The 22777-nt window shown below is 39.4% G+C and overlaps 1 protein-coding gene across 6 annotated transcripts in view; it reads left to right on the top strand.

Annotated features, from left to right (window-relative positions):
- The window catches only part of CACNA2D1 (calcium voltage-gated channel auxiliary subunit alpha2delta 1), a 318569-nt gene that overhangs the window by 231940 nt on the left and 63852 nt on the right, over positions 1-22777 (top strand). For all 6 annotated transcript variants that reach the window (XM_087967845.1, XM_087967844.1, XM_087967842.1 and 3 more), the window contains exons 8-11: positions 6644-6713; positions 8605-8655; positions 9729-9828; positions 15313-15471. In XM_087967845.1, the coding sequence (XP_087823971.1) occupies positions 6644-6713; positions 8605-8655; positions 9729-9828; positions 15313-15471 (380 nt within the window). The remainder of the gene's footprint in view (positions 1-6643; positions 6714-8604; positions 8656-9728; positions 9829-15312; positions 15472-22777) is intronic.

The following is a 22777-nucleotide window of genomic DNA, read 5'->3' as shown; positions in this document are numbered from 1 at the left end:
ATGACAAAAGACAGCTGATTCCCCCTCCTTCCAGGCTCTTCCTTTGTTATTACTCTTAATTACAGATGTAATTTAGGTTGCAATTGTAAATCAATAGTTCATTATGCTACTGCAAGAGGCAGCACATTTTTTTCCCCATTGGTTGCTAAAAATATTGTTTAATTTCTGTGTTGTCCAGCTTCCCTTGAGGTCTTTCAGTCTCTTGTTCCTCATTTATTAGTACAAACCCCACCTTGTGTCTTAGGAAATGAAAGTGCCAAAAGCAATTTAGTGACTACAGTCCTTTAAAATTAAAGCACTAGCACAGTGGTAATTTTTCCCCCCACCCTAGCCTCTTCAATACCCAGCACTGGTCATATATGTTACTCAAATTATATTGGGTAGAGCAAGCATAAAGCTGATAAATCAATAAGATACCTATAATTTCAATAAGATGTAAAATATGTCAAATCCTTCAATCCTATTTTTTTAAAAAAAAAAGTTTGCATTTTTCTTTTTTCTTTGACCTGCACATTCATTTATAGCCTTGTGTTTCTTTGTTCTGTTTTGTTTTTCTGCAAAATCTGGCTGGCTTAAATTGGTTGAGCTCCCTCTGCTTCAACATGGAGAATTTTTCTCCCCATCTGTTTAAGCAAATAAATAATGGATCAGCTTTGAAAAAATCAATTGATAATAAAATAAAACGAGATCTCTCTTTAAACAAGAGCCTCACAGAACACAGCTGCAGTTGCGTTAACCATTTCTGGCAGGTAACAGTTGTTTCCAAAATATTAGACTTACCAAGGAGACTTATTACCCTGTGGTAAGTAATAAGAGAACTAACTGATGGAAAACCAGGCAAAATGTATCTGAATTCTTAGGAAAAGATAGTTAAAAGGGGATCCTTTGCTGAATGTTTATGCAGCTCTGGGACAATCCGTTTGCAGAATATCAGTTAAAATTTAAAGGCCTCTTTGGTAGGTTGGAAGATCTGTAGAAGATTCTCAGATGAGAAACTAAATGTCTTCAAAGAAAAACCAGAAAGTCCAGTTGCTTCTTGAAAAAGCACTGTTGGGACATTAGTAACTGAGTTTAAACATACTTGGGGGAAAAAACACAGTCAACAAAAATTACAAGGAGTAAAATAAAGTATAAAATAATTATTGATAATTTATAACTCAGATGATTTACTCATCAAGCTTTCCCAACCATGGCCACTTTGAGACATGTGTACTTCAACTCCCAGAATTCTCCAGCCAGCTGACTGGGGAATTCTGGGAATTGAAGTCCACAGGTGACCGAGGTTAAGATACCCTGGTCTATATTGTCTCTCCAGAATTTTGGAAAAGAATTCTTCTTACTCTGTTTGCAGCTATGATTGCCTAAATTTAGGAACTTCAACATATGGTCATATTGTAAAAGAAGATATTAATTCCTATTATTCTTATTTTCCCATGATTGGGATGACAGAAAACTCTTTTTATGGAAAAAGATTTTTTTAAAAAAAACACCTCTTGGACCAACTTCATTTTCTGCTCAAAATTTTAATTATCTTTCTTCTTCCATTGTTACAACTTTACATATTTTCAGCTTCTAATTTAATTATCCCTGGGTTTTTTGGATCAGCGTTGAAATTATACTATTTTTGCCCATAAATCTGTCCTGTGTTACAGGTTTTCATTCCAGAAACCAATCACCAAAAATAATTAAGCATCTCCCAAATACAACAGAATAAGGACATAAAATAAGCAGGGGAGTTTTGGTTGCAATTTATTTCCTTCTCATATTCTGTAATGGTATTTAAATTTTAGAGGTGACATAATAATCTCCTATATTTATGGCCATACAGAAAAAGCTAATTTGAAAATCCATATACTAATTTACATCGCCTACAAGAAGAGTCTAATGGAATGTAGTCAGTTTTGAACAAATCTAGGAATTAGTGCTTTTTCTGGCCAAAATAAAATATTTTTACACTTTTTCTATTATTTTTTTAACCAAGTATGGATTTATGTATTAGCAAGTGAAATAAATAGATTCCTAAGACTGCATTTTGATGCATTCTTCTGGGATGACTGCATGTAATTAAAGTTAGTAAGTTATGCAAATGTATGAGCCCAAGTAAATTGAGTTGCCTAATGCAACCTCGTTTGAATGCATAACTCAAAAATGGGAACCTCTCATTCTTCCAATGTTGGATCCTACCATTGCTCACCAGTGCAGAAGCTGCAGTGAAATAAATTATTTGTTTTATTTAATAATCAAACCTACATCTTCCTACAATCTTGAGTAGGCTCTGGGCAGTTCACAAGATGAAACACAATATAAACACAACCACACATAACAATAGTAATATTATTTTTTTAAAAACACACAAAAATGTACAATGCAAACTATTAACCTCTCTCTGGAAAAGTATCATTCTTAGCTGCTTTTGGAAGTATTCAGAAAAAATAATAACAGTTGGAAAGGACATTAGAGGTCTTCTATTCCAACACCCCCCCCCATACCATTTCCATTCTCCAAAGCACCTGAGGGCAAGAAAAGAAGCAATGGATGGAAACTGAAGGAAGAGAGAAGCAACCTAGAACTAAGGAGAAACTTCCTGACAGTGAGGACAATCAACCAGTGGAACTACTTGCCACCAGAAGTTGTGAATGCTCCAACACTGGAGGCTTTTAAGAAGAGATTGGACAGCCACTTGGCTGAAATGGTACAAGATTTCCTGCTTAAGCAGGGGGTTGGACTAGAAGACCTCCAAGGTCCCTTCCAACTCTGTTATTTCAGACAAATAGCTGTCCAGTCTCTTCTTAAAAATCTCCAACTTTTTCAGGCAAGTCGTTCCACAGATTGATTGTTCTCATTATCAGGAAATTCCTCCTACCTTTATTATTTTTATAAATAACTCAGAGCAACTGAAAACAGAAGAAGAATATGTCCTTTTAGTATTAATATCTTATTCTCCCCCCCTCCCCCAAAAAAACTGTTGCAAAAAAATACAGTTGTAATGACCCTACAAACAATCATGCCAACTAAAAATCAAGCAAGATCTGTTTAATTTGTGCATATTTGAAACTTCCATTTTATATTTTAAATTTTATATCCCGTCGTATGCCTTATTTTAATTGTGATGCTTCTGATACGAATAAGGAAACAAACTAAAAATAAGTAAGCTTATACTATTAAAAACAAAATCAATTTACTTCTATGTTTGGCAATCATTAATGTGTATTTCAGAAACAAACCCCTTGTAAGCTAATACAGATCAAAAGTAAGAGAATAAAATAAGAAGGAAAGATCTTTCTGGAAGCTTTAGAGTAACTTTCAACTTGTGTTTTGTTGGGTGGGTTTTCTTATTCATGTCTAAGTTAAATTGAGAAGTGAAACCTTAAGTGATAGATAAATGATAGATAAAATTATTCAGAAACTAATTAATGATATTTTAGGAAACCACAATCCTCAGGAGACTTTGTTTTGCTCCATTATATCTTTCCACTCTTTCTTCCATGTTCTCTCTTTTGTTATTTTCTTCAAAGCAGTCAATAAATGAAAATGGAAATAAATATGCATTTTTAAAAAAGGATATCAGCTCCTTGATCTACTGTAAATTGAGAAGAACTGTAATCCTTATCTAGATGTAAATAAATATTATACAGTTTACGCCTTGAAAGCTAATGAAAATATGTTTTCGGGGAAACTTTTGTAGTTAATTTAAACACCCCAGTTTGTATGAAATTATTTGTCTACAAAAGTTAACTTTCTGGCTTTTAAAGTATGTTGTCATCAGGGCTAAGTTTTAGATAAGTAGATGTTAGTTAGATGAAGGTGGCCACTTCATTCTCAGATCTCTGTCTCTCTGTCTGAGTCTCTCTCTGTCTCTCTCTTTCTCTCTCTCTCTCTGTCTCTCTCTCTCTCTGTTTCTCTGTCTCTGTCTGTCTCTCTCTCTGTCTTTCTCTCTCTGTCTCTCTCTGTCTCACTCTCTGTCTTTCTCTCTCTGGCTCTGGCTCTCTCTGTGTCTCTCTCTCTCTGTGTGTTTCTGTCTCTCTCTGTTTCTCTTTGTCTTTCTCTCTGTGTCTCTGTGTGTCTCTCTGTCTCAGTCTCTGTCTCTCTCTTTCTCTGTCTCTCTCTGTGTCTGTCTCTCTGTCTCTCTGTCTCTCTCTCTCTCTGTCTGTCTCTCTCTCTCTCTCTCTCTCTCTCTCTCTCTCTCTCTCTCTGTTTCTCTGTCTCTGTCTGTCTCTCTCTCTCTCTGTCTCTCTCTGTCTCTCTCTCTGTCTTTCTCTCTCTGGCTCTGGCTCTCTCTGTGTCTCTCTCTCTGTGTGTGTTTCTGTCTCTCTCTGTTTCTCTTTGTCTTTCTCTCTGTGTCTCTGTGTGTCTCTCTGTCTCAGTCTCTGTCTCTCTCTTTCTCTGTCTCTCTGTGTGTCTCTCTGTCTCCTGTCTCTCTCTCTCTCTGTCTCTCTCTCTCTCTCTCTCTCTCTCTCTGTCTTTCTCTGTCTCTCTCTCTCTGTCTCTCTCTCTCTCTCTCTGGCTCTGGCTCTCTCTGTGTGTGTCTCTCTCTCTCTGTGTCTGTGTCTCTGTTTTTCTCTGTCTTTCTCTCTGTGTCTCTGTGTCTCTCTCTGTCTCTCTCTCTCTCTCTCTCTCTCTGTGTGTGTGTGTGTGTCTCTGTCTCTCTCTCTCTCTCTCTGTCTTTCTCTGTGTGTGTCTCTCTCTGTGTGTCTCTCTCTCTCTGTGTCTCTGTCTCTCTGTTTCTCTCTGTCTTTCTCTCTGTCTCTCTCTCTCTCTCTGTCTCTCTGTCTGTCTCTCTCTCTCTGTGTGTGTGTGTGTCTCTCTGTCTTTCTCTCTGTGTCTCTCTGTCTCTGTCTCTCTGTGTGTGTGTCTGTGTGTCTCTGTCTCTTTCTCCCTCTCCCCCCTCTTTCTTAATTTATATTTACTGAACTTTTTCATATAATAGTAACAAACCAAAGCAGGGGGGAGTCATAAAATCAAAAGAAAAGAAGCTTATAAATGGCTTTTGACCTTCTTCTCAATAGATAATTACAATTTTATTGTCTTCTTCCATCTTAAATAATTTATAGGCTTCCTTCACCCCCACCTCATCTTTCTGAGTCTTCACATCCATAAATCATTGGTTCATTTTTTTCTTCTTTCAGCAATAAGTCCATCTAAGATTTCCAGCCTTTTTTTTAAAAAAAATGTGGTTTTTGTTGTCTCTGACCAAACAGATCAATTTTTCCATTTCTATTATTTCACAACCCATTCCTCTATTTTAGGAATTTCTCTATTTCCATCCTTATGCATAAAAACATCTTGCAAATTGCGACTATGCACGGTGTCAATTTAACATGATTCCCCTCCCCCCAATTCATTATCTATAAATGCCAATAAAAAGAGTTCTGGTTTCTTTGTAACATTAATAATTTAAAAAATGTTGTGTCATTATATGACTGTCTACCCAGAATTTTTCAGTTTTCTCACAATTTTACCATGCCTGATAAAATATCTCCTCATACTTTTCGCATTTCCTCCACTAGTTTGAAATACTTTTATACATTTTTGATAATTTTCCTGGTGTCATATACCAACAGTACATCATGTTATAGAAGTTTTCTCTTGAATTATAACAGAGTGTAAATTTAATCCCAGTTACTCATATTCTTGACCTCAAGGAGCAAAGTATTTGGATTTACCTACTGTTTGGAAAGTTGAAGAAAGTTGACAGGTTTCAAGCAATTGCATAGAAACAGAAACCAAATACTACTCCCTTCTAGCACTGATGATGTTATTGAGTTGGATAAGCTCAGAGAGCACCAAGGACCCCAAAGTTCAACCCTGAGCTCCAATTATTCTCTCCTACTATTGAAATTTGATAGACATTAGATAATTTCCTGTAACATGCTTTCTGTAAAAAGACTCTGCTATCAAATTGCATTTTCCTGAAAATGGTTATATGTATGAAATGAAGTAAAATGTTGTCTCCAGTGACTGCACAAGCCTTAATGACCCTTCATCTTTACTGTTAGAAAATTCTGTTTATATATAGCACCACAGAGCAAAAAAGAGTACAGTCACCATGTGCTTTACTGCTCAACTGTTTAACTGTAACAAGAAACAGGAAACTTAGAACAAAGGGTTATATGTCATAGATCCAAACTTGTAACACTGCCATCTACTGGCTGAATATTACTGTAATAGTTGAAGAGAAATACATTCCAACATGAATTCCAATATTTACTGTATACAGGCTCATATTTTATAGTTTAGAATATTTATCAAAATTAGAAATGAGGTATATAGTCCATAGATTATGAAGTCAAAGTTTAGCTCATCCTAAACCAACTTCTACATTGACTTCTAAAACCCCTAACTCAAGTTTCTGTTATTACAGTTGCAGAAATCAAGATAGCAACTTCATAAAACTATAGAAAATTTAATTTAGACATATAAAATGGTCTGTCACTTTTTTCAGTGTCATCATAACTTCAAAGGAATTGTTGTAACTTGAAGACAATCTGTATATGCTTACAATAGTGAAACCATGGTGAGATGAACTGTGGCTGTGAAACCCTGCTTTAAATGGTGTTTTAATGGTGTTTTTATGTATACATCAATCCAGTGAAGATGTAAATTCTTCACTGTCGTTCTATCTCTGTCATGTTTCTCCTTTCAGCCTCTCCCTGGGTGGACAAGAGTCGATCCCAGAACAAGATTGATCTGTATGATGTCCGTAGAAGACCGTGGTAAGTCTCACTTGCGTGTTTGTGGAACTCATCTTATCATCATTTCCCTTCAATCAAAGGAATCTCAGCAGCTTCACTTTTTAAAATACAGATTTAAAATTTGGATAGATGAATAGAGATAGAGAGATAGAAAGATGGATAGAGAATTAATTGACACCTAGATAAATTGATAGATATTGATGCAGAAGGAGGAAGAGGGGGGAGAAGGAGAACGAAGGAGGAGGAGGAGGAGATTTAAAATATTGGAGGATAGATGGAGAGAGAGAGAGAGAGAGAGAGAGAGAGAGAGAGATATGAATAGAGAAATAATTGATATCTAGATAAATCAATAAGATATTGATGCAGAAGGGGAGGAGGAAGAGGAGGAGGAGGAGGAGGAGGAAGAAGAAGGAAGAAGAAGGAAGAAGGAAGAAGGAAGAAGAAGGAAGAAGGAAGAAGGAAGAAGGAAGAAGGAAGAAGGAAGAAGAGAAGAAGAAGAAGAAGAAGAAGAAGAAGAAGAAGAAGAAGAAGAAGAAGAAGAAGAAGAAGAAGAAGAAGAAGAAGAAGAAGAAGAAGAAGAAGAAGAAAGATTTAAAATGCTGGAAAATAGATGGATAGATATATATAAAGAGATGGATGGATGGATAAATAATTGATATATAGATAAATAGATAGACAGACAGATAGAAAGATAGAAAGAAAAATAGACAGATAAATAGATATAGAAAGATTTCAAATTCTGAAAGGCAGTTTCAGAAGTCAGTTTTCTCCAAGCACCGATACGTTAAACTTCGCAGAGAACAAGAATTTGAGCAAGAAATGAGTACATGCAATAAAAAAAAAAACCTTTAATTAAAATATCAAATAAACCAATAAAACTGGTCACCCAAATTAATCAAACGTTGATTCGGGAGGGTCTCTTAGTTCCTTTGCTGTTTTTCAGATTTCTTAATTAAAGGAGGAACAGGTTTGCTTTGAAGTTTGGAAAATGGAACCAGTGGGAGGAAAAAGGTTCGGGGAGGTGGGTTAATTTTATTTTGCTTTTTGCCTCCTTCCTTCCTCCCCCGCCGGCCCACCTGCTCCCCCCTTCAATTTTTCTATTAGCAGCTCCGCGGAGGGCAAGGAGGAAAGCAATTTAGATGGAAGAAGGAACACGGGAGAACTTTTTCAGAGAGCTCTTCTCCCCCATACTTTCAAAGCTTCCCTCCTGCTGGATTGTTAATTCATACTTCAAGCCAGCCAGCCAGCCAGCCATAGAAACAAACTCAGGTGGTCCTAATTTCTCAATTTCTCCACCTTCTGTATTTTACACCCATGCACCGAATTGTAGAGGTTCTTCAACTTTTGGAAGCAGACGCTAGGTCCACTCCTTTTCTCCTTATGCAACCTTTTGATGTTGCTTTGTGAAGCTCGGAACGTGGTATATATCAAAGGGGCTTTGGGGCAGTGGTGGGATTCAACCAGTGTAACAACCGGTTTGGTGAGCATGTGCACAGTGTTTTAAGAACAGCCATTTTCAGCTAAAAATTAAAACTGCTGCTGCAGCCCCAGTGAGTAAAACAGCTGGGGTACGGAAATCCATAGTTCCATGCAAATTAGCTGAGCTTCAAAACAAGGATAGACTAGGGAGGGGCAGGTGGATGGGACCAACTGATTACTGGAACTACCAGTTCTCCCGAACTGGTGTGTACCGGCTGAATCCTATTCCCGTTTCTTTGGGAGTTGTCCAACTTCATGGTTATTCAGACAGGCGTCTACTAAATGGAAATGAGATATTTTTTCCCTTCGTGGGTTTACAAAGAAGCTTCCTTTGATCCTTCAGGTGTCCCTTGCTGAGAGATCGACACTATCAAAGGATCTTTTAGAAACTTCTGACCTTTTTCTATTGGCTTATCTTTTTTTTTTATTTCAGGTACATCCAAGGAGCCGCCTCTCCTAAAGATATGCTTATTCTCGTTGATGCGTAAGTGCCCCAAAAGGTTAAGCATTCATACAGAGGATTGAAAAATATTATTATTATTCTTTTTACAGCAATGGGTCTGAAGATGTTTTAAAAAATGGGAAGGCTGATTTTTATGGTACACCACCCAGAGATGTGCTTCTCATGACAAGTATCAATAGGATGAATATATAAATGATATTCGCTTTGATAACCTTTTGAAATACAACAGGATGAAAAAAAAAACCTAGCACTGCTCGCTGCTCTTCCTTGCGAAAGAAAAGGGTTGAAATCCCAAAGCAGATTCTAAAGATGTGAATTTTAAAGACGGAATGGCAAAAGAGGGAGGGAGGGAGGGGGTGAGAAGGAAGGGAGGGGAAGGAAAGAGGGAGGGAGGGAGGAGGGGAGGGAGGGAGGTGAGAAGGAAGGAAGAGGAAGGAAGGAGATGGGGGATGGAGAGAAGGAAGGAAGGAAGGAAGGGAGGGGAGGGAGGAAGGTGAGAAGGAAGGAAGGAAGGAAGGGGAAGGAAGGAGGGAGGGAAAAAAGAAGGGAGGAAGGGAGGAAGGAGATGAGGGATGGAGAGAGGGAAGGGGGAAGGAAGGAAGGAAGAAGGGGAGGGAGATGAGAAGGAAGGAAGGGGAAGGAGGGAGGAAGGAAGGGAAGGAGGAAGATGGAGGGAAGGAGGGAAGGGTATGAGTCTCCTGTTTGACCAGGGGGTTGGACTAAAAGACCAAAGTTATATATTTATTCATTTATATATAAAAATGAAAATAAATGAATTAAAAATGATCTAAATTAAAAAAGAAATGTTGCAATGTGGTTACACATAAAAAAACAACAACAGCATCATGTAATTCAGAAGCTTTATCAAGTTCTCTCTTTGGAAGCACCATAGCCAAAACCCCAGGAACTATTCATCTCCAATTTCAACTTGCCAAATGCCCTTTGCTTTGGCTGATGGACGAGATCAAAGGTCATGGAAAAGATAAGATTGCAAGTACGAACTGTCCCAGCCTTGCTTGTAAAGGGCCAGAGGAGCGCAGGAGATGTCCACTGATGACCAAGGATGGTCTTTGATGGTTTCTTCTCCTTGGTAGGAGCGGTAGCGTCAGTGGGTTGACCCTGAAGTTGATCCGAACGTCCGTCATTGAAATGTTGGAAACCTTGTCGGATGACGACTTTGTGAACGTGGTTTCGGTGAGTGTACCCCTCTCTTTTGGGGGGGTTTGCGGGGGGGCGGGTCTAAAAAAGATTGGGTGACAGTTACCCCCTATAAAAACACATGGAAAACTTGAGGGTGTTACCCGTCCTTTTGGTCACGTCTTGGATTTATGTGGCTGAAATTCTTAAAATGCTTAAATGCCTGGTTTTTAAAAGTAGGAGCTTTCGGAGAGCAAATAGCAGATAGAAGACCAAGGAAGCAGAGATGGGTTTAGATCAAAATGCATCTTCACATGATACAAATGTCCTACTCTATTCTTTGATCCTTCCTTCCTTCCTCCTTCCCTCCCTCCCTATCTCCCCTTCCTTCCTTCCTTCCTTCCTTCCTTCCTTCCTTCCTTCCTTCCTTCCTTCCTTCCTTCCTTCCTTCCTTCCTTCCTTCCTCCCTCCAGATTACTTTGATTACTTGAAATCCCCTCTGGCTTCTTTCTCAAATGGTTTGCACGGGAGACCATTTGGGCACTGAAAAATCCCTTGTGTGTTCAATCACACCCGGCCAATAAAGAATTCTGTCTGTCATAACAATTTATGACTCCTGCAGTTCTAATGGAATGTCTTAAACACGCTGTCTCTGTTTGTCAGTCTCTCTCTGTCTCTGCCTCTCTTTGTGTGTGTCCATGTGTGTGTGTGTCCGCACGTGTGTATGCGTGCATTTATTCTAGTCCTGCCTTAGCCATGAAAACCATGTGAGTGACTTTGAGACAATCACAAGGAGACTGGGAGTTCTAGTCCCACCTTAGGCATGAAAACCAGTTGAATGACTTTGGGCCAATCACCAGGAGACTGGGAGTTCTAGTCCCACCTTAGGCATGAAAACCAGTTGAATGACTTTGGGCCAATCACCAGGAGACTGGGAGTTCTAGTCCCATCTTAGTCATGAAAACCAGTTGAATGACTTTGGGCCAATCACCAGGAGACTGGGAGTTCTAGTCCCACCTTAGGCATGAAAACCAGTTGAATGACTTTGGGCCAGTCACTTTCTTTTAGCCTAACCCACCTCACAGGGTTGTTTTTTGTGGGGAAAATAGGAGAAAGAACACGTTTTAGATATGTTTGCTGTCTTGAGTTATCTGTAAAAATAAAGGCAGGATATAAATAAACAGTTGGAAAGAAGATATGATGAGAATTAGGCCGAACATGTAGCTCTGATCTGGCATAGCCTAATTGTTGTAATTATGTACACAGCAATGTGTACATAATTATTGGATCCAGTTGGCCAAAGAATTTCAGATGAGGATTGGTAGCTAAACTCCTTCTCCAGATGTTTGAAGCACAGAAACATCTGTGGAGATTGTCCATCGTCCAGATTATCATAAAGCTCCTTTTTCCAATGGTGACTGGACTTGGTTTTTCCTTGAAGAAGTTTCTCTCCTCATTCGAGAAGCTTCTTCAGTTCATTCTTCAGACCTGAAGAAGCTTCTTGGATGAGGAGAGAAACGTCTTCAAGGAAAAACCAAGTCCAGTTGCCATTGGAAAAAGGAGCTCTGGGAAGAGAAGAACCGAAGCATTTCCTGGCTGTTAAACTAGATTTGAGAAACGCTACTGCTTTTTCTTATGGTTTAGCTTTTGATCAGAATTAACGCTTAGATCCTGTTACTGAACGCAGGCAGACAAAAAACGAATCTGGAAATAGTTGCAAGGAAGAGAAGAAGAATGTCTTGGAATTAGATTTATTTCAGAGCTGCCCATGTAATATGTATAGATACATCTGGGCCATCAAGCTGCACCAAGCAATCCCCCTAGATTGGAAAATGAGTTCCATGAATATCTGATTAAATTGGCATCAAGCCAGCTATATATTTTGAATTTTCTGTATTCCCCAAACAACACTGCGATACAGCAGGATACTGGTTTTGAATTAAAGAGATGGGATTTCCCTTTTTCTATCAGGGTTCTGCATTTAAGAGTGTTTCAGATGCAGAGAAAATGGATTGCTTCTAAATAGCTTATATTTCTCTCTCTCTCTCTCTCTCTCTCTCTCTCTCTCCCTCCTCCCTCCCTCTCTCTCTCTCTCTCTCTTTCTTCATATATTGCAGCTATAAACAGTTAACGGTGGAGTGATTATCCTGCTACAGAGGTCCCATAATAGATAATTATTAAATTACAATGCAATTACATTTTTTTTTAAAAAAAATTAATTTCATTTTTCCTGAAATGGTATAGAGCAGGGGTGGGCAAACTTTTTGGCTCGGGGCCTCATTGACTTTTAAAATTTGACAGACGGGCCACCACCTGGTGTCAAAATGCCTGTCATTACAAGTCAAAATCAAATGAATGCAATCATTCACATCAAACCTTAATTCTGTACCAATCTTCGGCGGGCCGGATTAAAAAGACCAACGGGCGGATGTGGCCCGCGGGCGTAGTTTGCCCACCCCTGGTATAGAGCCTCCTGCTTGAGTAGATGGGGTGGACCACAAGACCTCCAACATCCCTTCCAACTCTGTTATTATTATTTTAAAATTTTAAATAGTTCAGTAGTTGTAATTACAATTACAGGAAAATATATTGCACTTGATGAAATTCTGTAACATTTTAGGTGGCATCAAAGCTTCAGGTGGGGTTTATTTGCAAGATAGATAGATAGGTAGATATGGATGGATGGATGGATGAATGGATGGATGGATAGATAGATATATAGATAGATGATGATAAAGATAGATAGTTGATGGATAGATGATAGATAGATGATAGATAGATAGACAGATAGACAGACAGAGAGACAGAGAGACAGACATATAAATTTCAGCCTTACCTTAATAACTTTGGACTGAGTCCAAAGAATGAAGCAAGTAATGAATGTGTTTGTAGACTTTTCAGGTAACACAAAATATTTTGTGGGATTTGGGTTGTTTTTCGGCTGCTTGTTTTTGAACTTTTATAATGTGCGTCATTGCTTTTATTTTAATTCGGTTTACTCACCAAAATCACTCATGGAGATTGGTGGCTGCATAAATCGGGGAAAGAAAGAAAGAAAGAAAGAAAGAAAGAAAGAAAGAAAGAAAGAAAGAAAGAAAGAAAGAAAGAAAGAAAGAAAGAAAGAAAGAAAGAAAGAAAGAAAGAAAGAAAGAAAGAAATATTTTGTTGCTCTTGTTGACAAATCTGCAGATATAATTGATCAGTGGATGGTGGTTTGCAAAAGTTCCCTGCTTGAATATACAGTGCCATTGCAGAAAAAAAATTCTTTTACCTATGACAGATACTTTTGGCAAATGCAAAGGAAGGAAGGATTGTTCTCCATCTTTAGTAGATCGTGAAGCTGAGACCTCTGCTTGTGAATTTTCAAGGCAGTTGTGTGGTGCATGACAAGAGAAACTGTCTTCAATATATATGTCAGGATTCCAGCAGTTACCCCCATTTAAATCATGAGTCTCGAGCCAAACTTCTAAAACTCAAAAAGGATTTATTGGGAGTTAACATGTCCAGCATTGCCTGGGTGTAGCTGACTCTGATACACATCATTCATTGTCACCCTTGACCCTGGTTTTCCCCCACCCCCTGGGCAGCATGATTCATATTCTCCAATGGGACACTCCATAGCCCAGAGTAATCAATCAGGCTCTCCAGGTAGAATTTTCCATGGCAGAAACTTCAGTCACCTAGTTACAATCTCTGAAAACATTTATGGAATGCAGTTTCAGTTTCCAAGCTGCCACACTGCTCCCCACCTCACTTTCTGTTGGCAACTCTAAAAAGACCAGAGGAATATTTTATGAGTTGACAATATATTTTTTTGCACCCCATTTAACCCGGGGTGGAGTTGAGGCAACGGAGTGGAGCTGAGCATTTACTGGCTGGGTGCCTTTCCTAATGCCTATACAGAGTTCACAGCAGATATTTTCTCTTTGCTCCCTGATAGAGCAACATATCTTTTTGAAGGAGTGCTATATGCCAGTAAAACACTTCAGGTAGTCCTTGACTTCCAAACCTTTGTTTAGCGACCATTCAAACTTACAATGGCATGAAAAAAAGGGACTTATGACCGTTTTTCACCCTTGCAAACGTTGCAGAGTCCCCTGCAGTCACCTGAGCATAATTCAGATTTACTTAACAACTGTGTTACTAACTTATCGACTGCAGAAAGGCCATAAAATGGGGAAAAACCCAATTAGCCATTGTCTAACAACTGAAATTTGTGGCTCAATTGTGATCGTTAATTTGAGGAGGAATTCTATAGTAATTCTCTATTATTCCTTCTGCGTTATGGCACTGCCACCTAGTGGTGAAGGCTTTAAAAATAGCTACTGTACTCCCCCCCCCCTTTGCGAGTTGTGTAAAACCAGCGCATTTTTTCCCCCAGATTTCCTCCGAGATGTGTTTTAATATCTTGATTTTAAATAATAATCTTCAGATTTTCATTTGCCTTGCCCTCACCCCCACCTAGTATGTGGGAACAAAACTTTTGACAGCTCTTTTAGCTCTTTTGATTAGAATTAAAATTCTTTTATTGGCTAAGTGTGATTGGACACACAAGGAATTTGTGTTTGGTGCAAATGCTCTCAGTGTACATAAAAGAAAAGATACATTCGTCAAGAATCATCAGGTACAAGACTTAATAAAGTTATAGGGTACAATAAGCAATCAAATCATACTAGGAAACAGTCACTATAAACTGTAAGGATGCAAGTGACAAAGTTACAGTCATACAGTCACAAGTGGGAGGGGATGGGTGATGAGGAGTGATGAGAAGATTAATAGTGCTGGTAGTGCAGACTTAGTAAATAGTTGGACAGTGTTGAGGGAATTATTTCTTTAGCAGAGTGATGGCATTTGGCAAAAAACTGTCCTTGTGTCTAGTTGTTCTGGTGTGCAGGGCTCTATAGCATCATTTTGAGGGTAGGAATTGAAACAGTTTGTGTCCAGGATGTTAATCCAGTTGGTTTAATTGGTTATTTGGTTATTTGTTTTGTTAGATTCTCAATCCATCAATCAACCTCCATCAGCAGACCATTTTGACGGAACCACTCTCGTCATAAATAGTAGATGCAAACAAATAAACCCTTAAGGAGGAAGCAGTTTGAGAGCAACAATGCTTCATTTGCTATCAGTGATGCAAATCTAGATGGTTTAAAGTATTGCATAGCTGGTTTTCCAAACCAGATCAGAAACTGGATTTAATCAGCGATTGACCTCGTTTGCTTTTTTTAAAAAAAACATTCTCTAAACTGTTCATCTATATGGTGTGACATTTTTTTCTTCTTTTTGTTGGGAAATTCAGAAAAATTTAGCTTCTGCGTAGCTGGTTTCTCCAGAGGGGAGAAGAAATTCTGAAGTAATGATGGAAACCTCCTTGTCTAAACATTTATATCCTGCAAAAAAATAAAAATAAATCTTAGCTCCAGTGTAGGGACACCTGATGTTTTATCAATCCCTTAATTTGTGATCTAATTTGCAAAATGTCTTTCTTCATTTGCCTTCTCTGTTGTATTGACTGCTTCTCTCTCTCTCTCTCTTTCCCAGTTCAACGATAAAGCTCAAAACGTCAGTTGTTTCAATCATCTCGTACAAGCTAACGTGAGGAACAAGAAGAAGTTGAAGGAAGCCGTCTACAAAATCCAAGCGAAAGGAATCACTGATTACAAAAAAGGATTCAGTTACGCCTTTGAGCAACTGCTCAATGTAAGGACTGGGAAGCAACACTCGTGGGCTTTTTCAACTGGGGTTCATCATTTGTGTACTGTACAAACGCTAAAAAAATCTGTCTTTTTAAACCGGAGGTGGTATTCTAACGTCATTCCCACCAACCCCCAACACCTGGGTTAAGCTGTGGTGCTAAGTTGCTATGTGTTTATAACATGGTTTATGCAATAAACAAAATAAAAATGGCTGGGTTAGGGTATGGCTTAAGCCCAGGATAAGAAAGAAAGAGAAGGAGGGAGGAAGGGAGGGAAGAAGAAAGAGGGAAGAAGGAAGGTAAGGAGGAGGGTGGGAAGACGGAAGGAGGAAGGAAAGGAAGAAAGAGAGAGAGAAAAGAGAAAAGAGAAAAGAAAGAAAGAAAGAAAGAAAGAAAGAAAGAAAGAAAGAAAGAAAGAAAGAAAGAAAGAAAGAAAGAAAGAAAGAAAGAAAGAAAGAAAGAAAGAAAGAAAGAAAGAAAGAAGAAAAATACAGCTTTTGAGGGGTCCTAGAAGATTGTCTTAGGGGACCTCCAAGAGGCATCCACACTTCCATTTGTTTGTTTGTTTGTTTGTTTGTTTGTTTGCTTGCTTGCTTGCTTGCTTGCTTGCTTACTTACTTATACACACCACAGTGTGGTCAAACTGCCATGTGCAGGGAACCAAGAACGACACACATTATTACAGAACAGTTTCTTTATTGTTGTTTGCCTATAGACAGGAATCTTGCTGGACTAAAGCACAAATCTGCCTAGCTATTAGGTATATCCAGTGGGAGTTAGTTAGGATCCATCCTGGCTCTCTCCCTGCATACCAAGGATTCCATGCTGAGCTTCATCTTTGCTCCTTGGGAAAGATTCCATGTCTCCTGCAACTCTGTCATAATTTCACCACCTTGACCTTCTTTGTTGCCTCCTCTTTTCCTACCCGTTGCCTCCCCATACGTTCATCTTGCGCCCTCCTTTCCCTTCCCTAATTTATTGTCCTCTATCATGTTTTCTACTCCTGCCACTTCTTCTGTTTCTACCTGCTGTTCACTCTTCTCAGCTGATGCTTCCCAACCTAGCCACTGTCTTTCCAAACTTAACTCTATGAAAGCCGCACTATACTTTTTAACCAGTAGAGGGAGCAATGATACTGGAGAAGAAACAGCAGTGCCACAGTGCCCTCTAGTGATAAATAAATAAATTAACAATGATTGACTAACGCTGATGATGTTACCTAGTTTCAGTAATGAAATGTCTGCCAGAAACAAGTTCAGAGAGCACCAACGACCCCCTTGAAGAAATAAATTCCTAGTAAGAAAAAAACAACCGATTTTATCTGAGTGTTAATTTTTAAAACTCTGAACGGGCTTACTAAAAGATATTGCCCCTGTTTTGCTCGGCAGGCATGAATTAAAGTGGCATACATTGCATGTTATTATAAAGTTATAATAAAACTTTGCCTCTGTCCAGACTAGAAAAGATATGTGAAATAATGATGGTCAGTTATTCTAGCCAGCATGTGTAAGAATTACTAATAAGAAATAGTAGGTAGGTAGGTAGGTAGGTAGTTGATAGATAGATAGATAGATAGATAGATAGATAGATAGATAGATAGATAGATAGATCAGGGTCATATGACAACAGAATTTTGCAATTACCAAGCTACCCAAGCAAGATCATGTGAGCATGAGTATCTGTGGACCACCATCAATGTTCTGGAAGTGGTCATAAGTACCTTTTGGGGCTTCTGGTATAACTTTGAACGCTCACTAAGCAAGCAGTCATTAAGTGAAGACAGGCTTCATTAAGTTCAGAAGTTCTTTTGAGTCATCCTGATGTGTCTAAAGGAAACAGTTTGGATTTGCATACATAAGAACATTGCTTTCACAATAAGAGGGTTGCAGGGTAGAAATGGGTATTTTTAATAAAGCCATTTTAAAAGCAGTCGGAGTTTTTAAAAGGAATATGGTGAGTGGTAAGTTGCTTCCCACTGTTGCTTGCATTTTAACAAAAAAAAATTGTTTGGAATAATAATCTTTTCCTGCGGCAGTTCAATTTAATTTTAATAACATTAGCTGGAGGAGGGTGTTAACTCTGATACATTTATGCCCGTTGTGATCTCAGATGCAAGAGTTTTGTCTTCCCTCCTCTTTTGAAAATCCCCTCTCCAGGAAAAAGGTTTTTTTTTTCAAAATAAAACTTTTAAGAGAGGAATGTAAATCTTCCCTCCCTAATGGCGAATGTTTGTGGCAGTGGCGGGATTCAATTTTTTTTTTTTTACTACCGGTTCTGTGGGTCTGGCTTGGTGGGCGTGGTGTGGATTGGTGGGCATGGTGGCAGGGGAAGGATACTGCACGATCCCCATTTCCTCCCCACCCCAGTAACCTGCTTTCCAGCTCCATTCTCCTCTGCAGGGCAACCAAAGAAGACCCAGCTGATCAGGTCAGAGGTGGGATTTGCTGGTTCTTCGAACTACTCAAAATTTCCACTATCAGTTCTATAGAACTGGTCAGAACCGGCTGAATACCACCTCTGGGGCTGTGGGCTTGACAAACTCTGGCTAATTTCAGCTATACTTGGGGAAACCTGCTAACTTGAAAAAATGACTTATGGGGTGGCTGGTTGCCCCTGATCAGAATTCAGGTTAAGGACATGGTAGTGTTTGTCTAACAACTGTGATTAATGCCAAAATTATTCAGATTTGGTGAGCAAACACCTAGATAGATAGATAGATAGATAGATAGATAGATAGATAGATAGATAGATAGATAGATAGATAGATAGATGATAGATAGATAGATAGATAGATAGATAGATAGATGATAGATAGATAGATAGATAGATAGATAGATAGATAGATAGATAGATAGATAGATAGATAGAGAAAGATAGAAAAAGAAAGAAAGAAAGAAAGAAGAAAGAAAGAAAGAAAGAAAGAAAGAAAGAAAGAAAGATAGATTGATAGATAGATAGATAGATAGATAGATAGATAGATAGATAGATAGATAGATAGATAGATAGATAGATAGATAGATAGAATACTTTATTGGCTAAGTGTGATTGGACACACAAGGAATTTGTCTTGGTGTAAATACTCTCTTAAAAGAATACTTGTGTGGCATCTCCAAAATGTCTGTGAAGCGTCTCAGTCATCCAGGTCATAGTTGTCCCAAATATGGTTTGTTTGTTTGTTTATTGGCTTTTTTTTTCAAGAGGTACCTGGACTTCCTGGTTTTTCTTTGAATTTTCTTGAATGAGAAGCAAAATGTCTTCAGAGAAAAACCAAAAAGCCCAGAAAAAAAAAAGAAAGCCCAAGAAGAAAAGCATCTTTGAGACAGCATCTCCAAAATATTCCTTAGAATTGTCTTGGGAGCACTGGTATAAACCAGTGCTTCTCTATCATTTACTGTCCAAAATTAAGACGATTCCAACTTTGTTCCCTCTCTGGAAAGCTTTGAAAACCTGTATTTCCCTGGAAAAGACTGACTGTTCTGAAGTTCCTTTTAGAATTAGAAAGCGAAGCACCACACATTCTGTTTCAGGGGTATCAAGCTCGATTTCATTGAGGACCATACCAGGGTTGTGTTTGGCCTTGGGGGGGGCATGAGGGCATGGCTGGGATTGGGCGTGGCCAACTCGACGTCACTCATGTTGGGGGCGCCTGTGGTCCCTTTCTCCTTCCCTGTCCCTTCTTGGATGCTCAATTGCAAAAGGGGAAACATTTCTCGATGCCTCCTTGCCTTGTGATCAAATGCCACTTTTGTTAGTAGTTTGTTTTGCCAGCAGTCTGCCAGCAAAGACGGGCGCCCCTCCCGAGCTCAGTTTTCAGCCACGGTGGCCTCCTGCAGCAATCTGCCAATGAAAGCGGAGCTCAGCCTGGGTCCTGCCAAGGCACTGCAAGCTGGTCCTTCGCTGTTTCCAAGGCAGTCCTGTGGGCCAGATCTAAGTACTCAGCTGGATGGATCCAGCCCGTGGGCCTTGAGTTTGACACTCTTGGTCTATGTGGTTGCTGGTAGACTGATGTTGCAGGAGGGAGGGGCTGTTTCTGCAAAGAGACAGGGGAGTGGTCTTTGGAAGAGGGCAAGTGTCACACCCTTGTTGGAGTCTGATTCTGAGGGGGAGATTGAGCAGCTGACAGGGAGTGGGAGTGTGGCTCCGGTGGCCGTGGAAGAGACGGGGGAAGGGCACAGTCTATCTGGGCATTCAGAGGAAGACCCAGGCCCACCCCCTCTTTATCCTAGGGCACACAGGGAGGAACGGAGAAGGGAGCAACGTGGTTTACGAGAGAGAAGAAGGCCCCGATCCCTTTCATTAGTTGAGAACAGGATATAAGTGGGGCATTTGCACACAGCTCCTTGCTGGAAGCAAAGCATGCACTATCTTGGTTGAGGCTTATCTGGGTTTTGGCGTCCTCCCAACTGTGGGTGCTGGTTATCCTCTGCAATTTATCATCCTGGCCTGCCGTGTTAATTACTTCAGCATGGTTTGTGTTGTTTTTTATTTCTAATTATCTTTACTTTGGGTTTGGACTGCATTTCTTCCCTTTGTAGACTGTTTTTTGAAGAGTTTGTTATCCAGCCGAGGATAATTGGATATTGGGGCCCAACTTGGAGGCATTAAAGGGAATTTATTCTACTTTTGTGACTTTATATTTTTGTGTCACACCCCGGGTCATCACAACAAGGATAAATCCTCCCTAGCAGTTCACAGCATATACTGTAGCTACAGTATTGCAGACAGTTGCTTTAATCTGGCAAGATTCTGTCTGTAGGCAAACAGCAATAAAGGAATTAGTCCAGATGTAGTTCTTGGGTTTTGTGGGGGCTTGCCAGTCTAGCAAAAGCTGCTTTCAAGCTCTTTTGCTCATAACGATCATCCTAAAAGGTGGTAGTGTACAGGAAGTCCTTGTCTTATGACCCCAATTGAGCTCAAAACTTCTGTTGCTAAGAGAAATGTTTGTTAAGTGGGCTTTATGACCTTTCTTGCCACAACTGCTAAGTGAATAATTGCAGACATCAAGTCAATAGCAATGTAGTTGGCTTCTCCTTTGAGAAGGTCACAAAAGGGACCTCAGGACATTGCAGCCATCATAAATAGGACTCAGTTGCCAAGCGTCTGAATTTGGATCACGTGACCAGGGGGATGCTGCAATGGTCGTAAGAGTGAAAAATGGACATAAGTCACTTTTTCCTGTGCTGCTGTAACTTTGATCAGTTACTAAATGAACCGTTGTAAGTCGAGGACTACTGATATAACTGCTATACAAAGCTACTCATTTAATATTCAATATTCATAAAGTGGAAATTACTGTATGCATCAAGCTATGCCAATTTAGCGGTAATTCAATATTCAGTTCCTATATCTTTATTTGACCAATAAGTGCTTTCAAGACATTATTTAAATTGGTCATCAATTGAGATATACAGTTACAATAATTTTGCAAAAAAATATTTGTATTTATTAAATATCTAAAATGGTCCCTTTATTTAAACCATGGTGATTGTTCACAGGTTGAATCTTTACAAATTATTTTATTTATTCAAGTGTGTATAGAATTTTATATATCATCACAGAATCTGGAATGTAAGCAAGTTTTACCATGGGTAATTTATCATATTTATGAAGGATTTTTTTTTTAAATAGTTTACGCTGTCAGTTTTCCAAAGCACCGGAGTGTGTGTTGAATCCTACATGCATTTTTTATTTCTGCATAAATGTTTTATTTCCAAATCAAGATTGTATTGCTGGTTTTATTAACCTAGAGAGAGTGTTTTGGAAAAAAAAATGATGGATAGATAAACAACTTAAAATATTTATGACTCAGTATTTAAGACTCGTTCAATTTAATAATCTTGGGTCTTGGCAAATTAAAAACTTAATTTTAGAGTATTGACATTTTTGTAGTACCATAAAGTTATGATTGCTTCAGAATGGCCTTAGTTATTGAATAAGTGAGTGGTTTCCAATTTTATTTATAAATCACATTAAAATCCTGTCTTTCTTCTGTGGAGTTAGTTTGCCAATCTTTCTGTGAGTAGCAGGGAGAAATTAACTTATGAATGAAGGCAGATATATGTGTCCCAGGATAATGTTGTGAGATCTAATCTGGATCGGTCACTTGGACCACAGATTTACTCTTCCAATCTTTCAAATTCATGCTGGAGCCCATTTTCAGGGAATTTCACTTTACTCAAATACGTGCTTTGGGCTGTTCTAGGTGTCATATTTAGGTGGTGCCTTCCTATTGGCTGATTGGTGTGTTGATGGCTGGCGATTGGCTGTCATTTCCTTGTGCTTCCAACTCCTAAGTACTTGATAAGCTGGTGGTAATTCAGCACCCCTGTTGACTGATCAGGGACCTCAGTGGTGGGATTCAAATTTTTTACTACTGGTTTTGTTGGTGTGGCTGGTGTGGCTTGGTGGGCATGACAAGGGAAGGATACTGCAAAATCCCCATTCCCTCCCCACCCCACTTATCTGCTTTCCAGTTCTGTTCTTCTGTGCAGGGCAACAAAAGAAGACCCAGCCAATCAGCTGGGACTCAGGAGGCAGAGAATAGATGGGGCGGGGCCAGTCAGAGGCGGTATTTGCCAGTTCTCTGAACTACTCAAAATTTCTGCTACCAGTTCTCCAGAACTGGTCAAAATGTGCTGAATACCACCTCTGAGGGACCTGTTTCCCAGGCTTCAATCATTTCCTTGGCTATTTTTGTACTTTCTCGGCCAACAATCATAGTTGCTGCAAAATCAAATGGTCCTTAGTCATTGCAATGTGAGACTATCAATGATTATGTGGGATAAACGAGGAGGAAGTTAAATAATAGGCAGCAAGAACAGAAGTCAGCAGTCAGATGAGGAGACCTGAACTCATTCTAGGTCAAAGCAATCAAAGTCCCATCATTTTTATGTGTATGTGTCATGCCCCCATCAGAGCCTGAATCTGTGGAGGAAGACGAGCTGGAACTGGAGCCAACAGAGATAGAGGGAGTTGCTTCATTGGCTTGGGAGGAAAATGGGGAGAATCAGGCTGAGGCAGGCCAGGACCTTTCAGGATTGGGATGGCTTGTAGGCAGGGAGGAAGGAGGCAGGATGACCAAGAGAGTTCAAGCAGTGAACATGAGAGACAAAGCTCAGGCGATGCACAAGGACCACCTCCTCCTGATCCGCGAGCATGGAGAGTGGAGAGAAGGCAAGAACAGTGCAGACTGGCTCAACTACTCGGGAGGAGAGCACCCTGCCCCTCTTCACAACTGGTGACTGAGACTTAAGGAGACACTGTAGGGAGGGCATTTGTCAGGTACAAACGTTGAATTCATGGAGTGTTGAA

The sequence above is a fragment of the Notechis scutatus genome, chromosome 6 (assembly GCF_049901735.1).
Source record: "Notechis scutatus isolate UNSWTSFEM ecotype Mainland chromosome 6, rNotScu1.2, whole genome shotgun sequence".
Lineage (NCBI taxonomy): Eukaryota > Metazoa > Chordata > Lepidosauria > Squamata > Elapidae > Notechis > Notechis scutatus.
The sequence above is the reverse complement of the archived record's forward strand: the minus strand, read 5'-3'. Positions and strand labels throughout refer to the sequence as shown.